The sequence below is a fragment of the Quercus lobata genome, chromosome 2 (assembly GCF_001633185.2).
Source record: "Quercus lobata isolate SW786 chromosome 2, ValleyOak3.0 Primary Assembly, whole genome shotgun sequence".
In the NCBI taxonomy this organism is placed as follows: Eukaryota; Viridiplantae; Streptophyta; class Magnoliopsida; order Fagales; family Fagaceae; genus Quercus; species Quercus lobata.
Genome location: NC_044905.1, coordinates 42956528 through 42966494, shown reverse-complemented (window position 1 = coordinate 42966494; position 9967 = coordinate 42956528). Strand labels below are relative to the sequence as shown.

Sequence of the window (9967 nt, the reverse complement as noted above, 5' to 3'; positions counted from 1 at the left end):
ACAAAAGCAATAAAACAGAATTGGAAAACAATCTAAGCCAATTAAAAATCACAAACCACAGCAAATAATAAAAGACAAAGATAAAAGGGAAGGAATATACAAACATAAGGACAACACATGATGTGTTATCGAAGAGGAAACCGAAGCCCTCGACGTAAAACCTCTCCGCCGCCCTCCAAGCGGTAAGTAATCCACTAGAAAATGTAGTTGGGATACATGGACAGCAATAGACCCTCTAAGCCTAATCTACCCAATGCACCTAAGCCCTCCAAGCTTCTTGCTCCAACGAGGTTGCGCCGAGCCTATTTTTTTTCTAGCTTCCTGGATTCTGCTACTTGACCATAGCATCAACTAATGTAGATTGGTTCCTTCCTAACTGCTTCCTAGAACACCAAACAGCCCTCTCACAATAATGGATATGGTGAGAAAAGGTTTTGGAAAAAGACCTTTCAAGGGTTTAACAATGGAGAGGAAGAAAGTTGAGGAATTTGAGACTCTTATGTAAAGATTGTAGATGAATCAATCTTGTTTTACTCTAGGATTTCTCTCTCAAAATTCTCTTTAGAAAATCTCTATCTTTTGTGGGTATAAGGGGTATTTATACTAGGGTGAGAATGGAATGTGAAGAGTCAGGTTTTACAAAATAAGGGTGGCTCGTGGCTTGACTGAGTCACGAGATCCAGCCGCACGATAACAGAACGACCAGTTGTCCTATTTTGTCCTGTAGTGCTCCAGCTAGCATGACGCTTCAACTTCTGGCATGCTTGGCACGTGTGCTGCTTTTGGCGGCTTGAAGCCGCGAGTCACCCGCGAGATCAAGTCACGACTCTCTGTTTTCTTGCACACTCTTGAGCATTTCAACACTCTATCTCACTCACTACCCTTATAATAATCCCAGCTAAATACAGGGTTACTAAATGCTGAAATACAAGCAAATTTGGCACGGAATAAAGCCAACGAGATAGTTGATTAAATTCAACCTTACAAGATATGTAAATGGTATCCTTTGTGATAGGGCCTAAAATCTCTCTAGTGTAGGTAGGCTCCCTAATGCTAAAGGAATAGATAAGTAGGTCACTCACAATTAGGTGGGCTACGATTACAACCGAGGGCCTAAGTAGAACCCATAGTGGATTGGTAGCAAATCTTTAATGTACTCAAAGCCTATTATAGGCGATGGCACCGATTGTATGTTGGTGGGATGAACTTTCGAAATTTTGGGCCTGAATGGAGCCTTCCATCTTCTCACTCATCACCAATTAAGGTTAAGGGACAAAAGGAAACAAGTGATGTGTGTGCAAACAAGTATTGAGATAATTTTTATTAAGGTTAAGAAATAAGACATATAGGAATTAAACTCACAATTCCCAGTGGAGTCGCCATTGTGGACACAAGGGGGGAGTCGTCACCTAGTTTTTGCAATGGTCTAGGAACCATATATATAGCGTCCTCTCGAGGAAGAACATTTGATCTTACTACTAGAGTATGAGTTTAGAGTTTAGGTATGCTCTTGAGAAGGTGTTAAGCACCCAAGATCACCCAACCAAGGTTGGTCTCCCATCATCGTGTCTTATGTCTTAACCCTATTAAAAATTAATTCAATACTTGTATTCTAAACTCACACACACACTAATCATGCATATCTTTAGCCCTAAACAAGCATGCTTATCTATCCACAAAGCAAAAGAGAGCCAAACACACATAAGAAACCCTAACATTCATCTTACATGGCAAACCCTATCATACATCTAAACAAGGCAATAGCCCCAAACATAACACCAGGCATATCATTCAAGCTAGCAACACATATTATGAACAAGGCATTAACACATTATAAACCCTAATCATACATCCTATAATAATTCATCATATCATCAAAATAAAACCAACACAAATGCATGGATATTTCTAATGCATGAGTTACCCTTTACTTACCTTTCAGCAACACAACACCTATGACATTGATGCATGGACATGTGAATGAATGGCATAACGTCAAACCAAGAAACAAACATAAAAACCCTAATCTAAGCATGTTAAAGAAAACAAGCATACAATACAGAGCCACAAATACATATGATCATATGAAAAGGCTTTAAAAATGGACAAAACATGTAAAACAAACTAAACAAATAACATAAGGAATCTGGATTAGGGTTTCTGGACAAGTGTCTGCGTACTTAGCCAGAGGCCTGCGTACGTAGCTCGAGGCCTGCATACACAAGATTTAACCTACATACGCATGCTTGTGACATGCGTGTGTGGGACTTGTTCAAGATTCCTAACCTAGGAACCCAAAACAGAAAATAGAGCATAAACAAAAAAACCTTAATTCTAACTATCTAGCATGCTCAGAACACAACATAACTATAAAATTGACCTAAGCAAACATATAAAAGCCTAAAACTACGCAAAGAAATAGGATTAAAACTAAAAAGAAAGACAAAAAAGGAAAAAGGAAGCAAGAAAGAATACCTTAAAGCAGAAACTCCTAGGCTTGATTTTTGACCATTCCCCTTAGTCAAATCTTTCACAATTCAATAAAACAATGATTAGAAACTTTAAACTCAAAGGATTGGGGTTAGAAAATGTCTCAATCAAATAAAAATAACTTGAGGGTGTTTTGTGAAAAACTCCCTTTTGATTCACTATTCTCTAGTGAATCTTAGGTTTTTTTCCCGTGGGATTTCTGTGTGTTTGAAATGGTACCATGTAAGGCTTTTTATAGTTAAAAAATAGGGGTTTGGAACGGCTCTTAAATGATGTGAGATTCATTTCAAACCTTAGCCATTATTGCAGAAAATTTTCCTTTTCCATGCTTTTGAAACCCTAATTGTGTGTGCATGATTATGCCTGTGTACGCATGCTTTGGCCCACGTACGTGGGTCGAGGGCCACTTTGGTAATTTATTTACAAAAATAGATTTTTGTGCCTTTAAAAAGTGATATTTTCCATTTTAACCCCCTTCAAGTCAATTTGATATTTGATTGGGCTCTAAATTAGCTTTAGACCTTAGAGTTCGAGCATCATTGGGGGAACATGGGTCTGAGTTGTAAGGGGTACAAAATGCGGTGTCCACAGACCAAATAGAATAAATTTGACCAAATAGACCTAAGTGGACTGAATGAACCAAATTGGACTGAAGTGGACCCAATGGACTGAAGTAAACCAAATGGATTGAATTGGACGGAATAGACCAAACATGATTGAAGTAAACCAAACCACATGGACCGAATTGGACCAAATAGACCGAGGTAGATCAAATGGACCTAATTGAACTAAAATTGACTGAATTGGACCAAAATGAATTGAAGTAGACTAAAGCAGACTGAACCAAACTGAATAGATGAAGTGGACCGCAATAAACCGAAATGGAACAAATGCCGACCTGTTATTAGTATAGCCAAGATTGTGTTTTTATATAAACTCAAATTCTTACTTCCAAAATAATCAAATATTAACTCAAACAAAAATCAAACCAAAATAGAGAGAGAGAGAGAGAGATAATAATAAGAAATATATAGAAATAATATGAGAAGAAAAAATACTAAAAATAAAAAATATTGTAGTAAAAACCAAATTATCAAAGTCATGTTATATAATATAATAAAATAACATTATGTTTTTATATACTATCTTTATATATATAATGCAATAGGATAACATCTATGAAATTAAAGAGAAGAAAAAAAGATGACAACTTAAAAACGTAACTTAATCACATTAACTCAAAGTAGAGTCTCAAATAATACAAAAATTCATCTACTTAAAAGTAAATATGCAAGAAAAAATATCTACCAAAATATGAAAAGAAAAAAATTGAGAGAGAGAAATAACCTATTGTTTGTGAGGAAAACTATGTATAGAATGAGAGCGAATTGTAGATTTATAATAAGAGAAGGAATATAAGAATAGTAAAAAATAAACAAAGATAAAAGGATAAATGAAAAGTGATATTAAGATAAATAATAGTGGGGAGATGGAAGGGTAAAAGAGGGAAAAAAATGGAAAAAGTATAACATTAAGTTAGGACATTAATAGTGGATTCTAGTTAGTTCAACTGATAAAGTTCCTGATGATTGTATAAAAGATTTGTGGTTCAATCTCTGCTTACACTAAAAACTGATTGATGTCTTAGTCTGATAATAAACAGCTATCATTAAGAGCAGACAGTAAAACTCTCCAAAAAAAAAAAAAAAATTTGGGACATTAAAAGAAAAAATAAATAAATAAGAGAGAGATTTTTAAAAATAAATAGATGATATGATTTAACAAAAACGTAACAATAACAAATATAAACTAGATTACAAGAGCTTTACAAAGAGGACTTACGAAGTCGTAAATCAACTAATTTACAAAGTCTCAATTTTGGAGACATTTCTGTTTGATAAAAAAGGAATGAATAATGAATAAAGATTAATAGATGACTGTAAACAACAGCAGTTCAATGGCAAATGGAAACGTTCACCATGTGAATTTGTTTAACCTTGCCAAAATTTTTGGTTAGAAATGTTAAATCCAAACTAGCACTAACTAATACAAGTGTTACCCTCTAGAGTAATTAGTCAGATACTAAAAACTGATTGATGTCTTAGTTTGATGATAAACAGCTATCATTAAGAGCGGACAGTAAAACTCTCCCAAAAAAAAAAAAAAAAAAAAATGAGACATTACTAAGAAAAAATAAATAAATAAGAGAGAGATTGTTAAAAATAAACAGATGATATGATTTAACAAAAACATAACAATAATAAATATAAACTAGATTACAAGCGCTTTACAGAGAGGACTTACGAAGTCGTAAATCAACTAATTTACAAAGTCTCAATTTTGGAGACATTTCTGTTTGATAGAAAAGGAATGAATATTGAATAAAGATTAATAGATGACTGTAAACAACAGCAGTTCAATGGCTAATGGAATCGTTCACCATGTGAATTTGTTTAACCTCGCCAAAATTTTTGGTTAGAAATGTTAAATCCAAACTAGCACCAACTAATACAGGTGTTACCCTCTAGAGTAATTAGCCAGACATCAGTACGTACCCTTCAAGTGCATGATAATTTCACAGACCAGTATTAGAATTCACAAGAGAGGTTCCTTATGTTATGACCAAGATACTTTGGGTATATTATATGCAATTTGATTTACAAATATCATCTTCAATGAAACTGCACATGGTCAGTTGCATGAACTCTTACCTTTAAAGCATGACCAACCTTTTGGAGAACCATCTGACCATCGTTAGAATTCCACTTCAGCCTCAAATTCTAAAAATGAAAAATCCCATAACCTGGATGAGGATCATGTTGGAGTGCGTCAAGCAGCTAAAACTTGTATCATTTATACAAAGATTTTTTTAATCAAAAGATACTGTAATAGGACTAATACAATAAACTGACTAAGAAATTATGGAGGGAGATTATTACATAAAGCTGCAATATTTGATTGCAAAAGCTAAGCCAACTGATGTAAGGAAGACAAATAACAAGCAAGGACAATGAGGAAAGGAGGAATCTTGTAGGTGCAGAGAAAAACATCCAGGTTTTCCTCCACAAATGTCAAGAATTATTAGTCCAGTTGAACACAACGTCACAGAATCAGCTCTGAGCAGAGGCTGCAGGATTGCTACTAGGAAATGTTGCCAGATTAGTGCCATTCTCTTGATTAACATGTTCTTCACTAGCATGGCGAACAAACTCTTCAGGAGACATATGAGAACCATGGCAAGCACAAACAATCCTAATTTGGTTTGTGTTGTATTTGTAAGTAACACCCGAAATTGTCCTTCCATTTGGACCTGGAGCTGTGGTAGAAACCCAAGGTAAGTTTGGGTAAGAACCACATCCCCCAAACTTCAGGTCTGCCGCAACGCCTGGCTTTATAGCTGAAAAATCGAGAGAAAAACCATCTACTGTTAAGCGATCAGTAGCATCTTTTGCCCTGAGGTTTGTGCTACTCCCTTTCCCATCTTCTTCTGCCTGAGAAGAGGACCCCTCTTCAGGGCCATGCTGTTTGCCATCACCTTTGGCCCGTTCTGAAATCCTCCCATCATGTTGTGTAGCCTCTGATGAATTAGGCGCAATTACTTGCAATAGCAAGTACAACAATACAAAAGGGGTAAGAATACACAAAGACAGTCAAACATAATATCATACAGCTAAAAATATTGATTAGTAATCAGTATCAGCAGAACTGCTTGAATTTCTAACAACAGCATAGGAAGGAATAGCCAGAGAGTTAAAGCCACTGGAACATGTTCTAATTGATCTAGTTGAAGATATGTCCCTTTGTAGAACTTCATAGGAGGTCTCATGCAATCATATCATCTGATGATGATATTATACTAGCAGCTAAACTTTAAAAAATGTAGTGCACAAAGCTCCCACTTTTGCTGAGTTTAGGAGGTCATGGTAGACAATCTTACCCCCAAATTTCTGGAGAAATGATTCCTGGACTTGAACTTGCGACTTGTTGCTTTTAGCAAAAAGCACTTGCCATCACAGTTAAACTTAAAATATCAAAATCAGGTTTAGTATAATCCCAATTCTCTCTAGGGCTCTAGTTATAATCATTCTTGCATCCTATGCTAGGTGATAAAACATAAATTAAGTAAATTAGTCAAGATCAACATTTCAACTATGTCCAGTTCATTGTCAAGAAAGGTCTGAATCCTGTGTGCTGAAGAATATGGTACGGTCACCACTGAGATTTTTTTTTGCATAGGTAAATAGTGGGAAAGGGGGCGGTGGTATTCAAACCACAGACAACGGGCATCACAAAGGGTGCTAGTACCATTCGGCTATCACTTGAACCCAGGTAACCACTGATATTATTGGAAAAAAGTTTCTCCACATCCATCTATTAGATTTTTAATCCTTGTTTCCACAAAAGTTATAAAATAGTGAATAGAAAAACGTTGAGATAATTTACCTGTGTTTGGTGGACCTCTACCAGCATAGGAAGGGTGGAACTGTTGAGCTTGAGAAACCAAACCCCGCGAGTTATCCTTATCCAACATCGGAAGCTGGACTGGAGGATAGCCAAACATCAGTGGCAAGTTGCCAGGATTCACAGATTGTGTTGCTGATCGATCACTACTTGCAGCAGGCATCACCTGCACCATACCGGGGAGTGGATGGCCTGCTGTGCTGGGTGCACCAACAGAGCTTGACTCCTTCACAGGTAAAGAGTAAGGTACATTCATCATGTTTAAAGATTGGATGAAAGGAACACCATAGGTCACATTGCCAAGTTTAAATTCATTTTCTGATGGACTGTTAAACCTCTTCTGCCCATTTAAGTCCAGAACACTTGAATCAGCAAACCCACGAACCTCAGAAGAAGCACCAACACCAAAGAATCGTTTGGAGCCATCATCATGTTGTGAAACAAGCCTAGAGGTTGAACCCTCAACTTCAGACTCTGCCACATCTTCATTTTCAGCAGTTGAGCCATCTTCTGTTGTTATAGAAATGTGTGATGTTCTTGTCTTGTCATGTAAATCAGCATGAGCTTCTCTCTCAAGCTTCTTTTGATGGTTCATCTCATCAAACAACATCTTACGCTTGTTACCCACCTCTAGCCGTTTTTCTTCCTCCATTTCAGCAGACTTGTTACTGCTTGCAACCCAGATTCCTCTCCCATTTAAGTTTATAGAAACATCTGCTTCAACATTGGTTTTAGTGAGGTCATTAAAAAAGTTTTCCTGAGGCTTTACTGAATCACTTCTTTGAGATCCTGTACTTGAGTCCTGCTTCTGGGTGCCAGCTTGAAGAAAGTTTTTAAAATCATCCACTAATTTATTCCCTCTATCACCTTCTTCTGTCCTAGCATCTGATGAGCTACCAATTTTACCCTTGGACTTGACAGACAATCCACCACAAGATAGACCCAAGCCAAGGTCAAGTCCGTTCTCATCTTCCATTTTATATCAGACTGAAGTATATCAAAACAGTTCAAGCACAATCTATTCCAGTTCTCATTGTTGAGCAGACTACTTTCCTCACAATTTTTATATGATGAGCAACCCACTCAAAAATATATCCCTGAAAATTAAGGGCATCACATAAGAATACGAATTTAACGGGCAGGAACAGCACAAGTATATTTGACAAGTAGAAGAGTGAGGAAAGAATCATTGTAATTAGGCGTGGCCTTGAAAAAATTTAAAAAGACAAAGAAAAAAACTAAAGAATTTCAGCACTCAACCTAATTAACCATTGGCATTAAGCCAAGCACAATTGGTTCAAAATTTAATCGTAACCATTCAGATTGGGTTAAACTGGTTAAAAGTTTCATTAGATACTTATTTACTTATAAAAAAAATAAGGTTAGAAGCTCCATTTAAGTTGTACAGTGTACACAAACATTGACAATATAGAGGTCCAACATGGTTCAACAAATGGAAATTGCTAGAAACCAGAAGATGCAATCAACTACAGAAATTACTCCACATCCCAGATAAGTAGGGAATAGCAATCACTCCATTAAAAACACCAAGCAACCTCACTTAATTTAAACAATTACTTATTTATGCTAAAAAAGAAAAAAATAAGAAAAAAAAAAAAAGAATTTGGCATCATATGACTTAAAACAAAACTTACCCAGTATTCAATACACTTTCAGAAAGCCAAAGTAAACAACTTTGTAAACAACCACTCTGAACCACCTCCATACTTAATAGGATGCTATTCACTAAGACTAGTTTGATAGCTGAGAAAGTGTGAAACGTATAGAGACACAAATTTCAACCTTAGATTCCATTCGGTTGGCACCCATATATGACGCAGCTGAACTTAAAACACCCCTATATATGACTTAGTTGAGCTGAAATGTTCCATTTCAGGAAACAATAACAACAACAAATTATGAGACTCAGAAATTTGCTTTCTCAAAATTTCCATCCATTTTTTCAGCAATCAGTCCCAGATCTACCAATCACCAAATCATGCATTCAAAGCCATAAATAAACGAAATTGAAGATACCCAAAATATTAAAACTTCATAAAGTGAAAGAAAGGAACAAACTTGAGCCCTTATATAGAAGGGTTAGGATGCATGATTAGCAACTTATTTACAATCGATCAAAGGAAAATTAAGATACCCATGTTTTACAAATATAAACCATCATTCAAATCAGACAATATACAGTGAAAGAAGCGCATAAATTCCAATAGATTGCCCACAAAAGAAACAATAGAATCGCAAAGACAGGCAAAAAGAGAAACAAAAAGTTCAAAATAAACAACAAAAATAACTAAGAGGGGAGAGAGATACCTGAATTAGAGTAGAGATTGGATCAAACCCTCGACCATGGTGGCTTTGCAACAGAGCACAGTCAATGAGATTTTAGAGAGAAAAAGAGAAAGTTTGAGTTTTGGTATAAAGTAATGGGAAACAGGAAACTTCACCTATTTCTTTTTTCCAGTTTTTCCTTTGAGCATGTGATTATTGTGTAGATTCTCTTTGGTCTTTATTTATTTATTATTTTATATCTGTTTTACCTCCTTGTGCCAGACCGCCAGTCCCACTCCAACCCTTTATCTTTGGTGCATTATTATTATTATTATTATTATTATTATTATTATTATTTATACGAGGTTCATCTTTGTTTAGCAGCAAAACGCGGTCAAAACTCTTTCTCTCAAAAAAAAAAAAAAAAAAAGTTTATCTTTGTTATTACTTTTTTTTTTTTTTTTGGAATTGAAATTATAATAAGTGTAATTATTATTTTGGTTTGAGATAAAAATTTTACTTTAAGTGTGCATGTGTGAAACTCTTTTTTAGAGACTTGAGAGACTTGAATCACAACTTTTACCCAATTTTACAAAAAAATTATATTTATAGAGTGAGTGACTAAGGGTGTCAAATAGGTAGATTTGAGGTGGACATAATTAGTTTAGGTATATAAAACTCATTTATCCATTAAAACTCATTTAACTAATTGCTTTTAACACAAGTCTAA

General features: G+C 35.4%; 1 protein-coding gene across 1 annotated transcript; it reads right to left on the bottom strand.

The window, feature by feature from the left end:
• Positions 1 to 5309: 5309 nt before the first annotated feature.
• LOC115975662 (ninja-family protein mc410-like) lies at positions 5310 to 9515 on the bottom strand. Its single transcript, XM_031096544.1, has 3 exons — positions 9280 to 9515; positions 6934 to 8048; positions 5310 to 6088 (listed from the first exon to the last, which is right to left on the bottom strand). Exons 2-3 carry the CDS (start codon positions 7925 to 7927, stop codon positions 5601 to 5603), a joined length of 1482 nt encoding a protein of 493 aa, XP_030952404.1. The 5' UTR covers positions 7928 to 8048; positions 9280 to 9515; the 3' UTR covers positions 5310 to 5600.
• Positions 9516 to 9967: the final 452 nt, after the last annotated feature.

Coding starts and splice junctions, on each gene's coding strand:
- LOC115975662 (XM_031096544.1), bottom strand. CDS start 7,927: ATGGAAGATGAGAACGGACTTGACCTTGGCTTGGGTCTATCTTGTGGT. Junction 6,089..6,933: donor TAGAGGTCCACCAAACACAG/GTAAATTATCTC, acceptor TGCTATTGCAAG/TAATTGCGCCTAATTCATCA.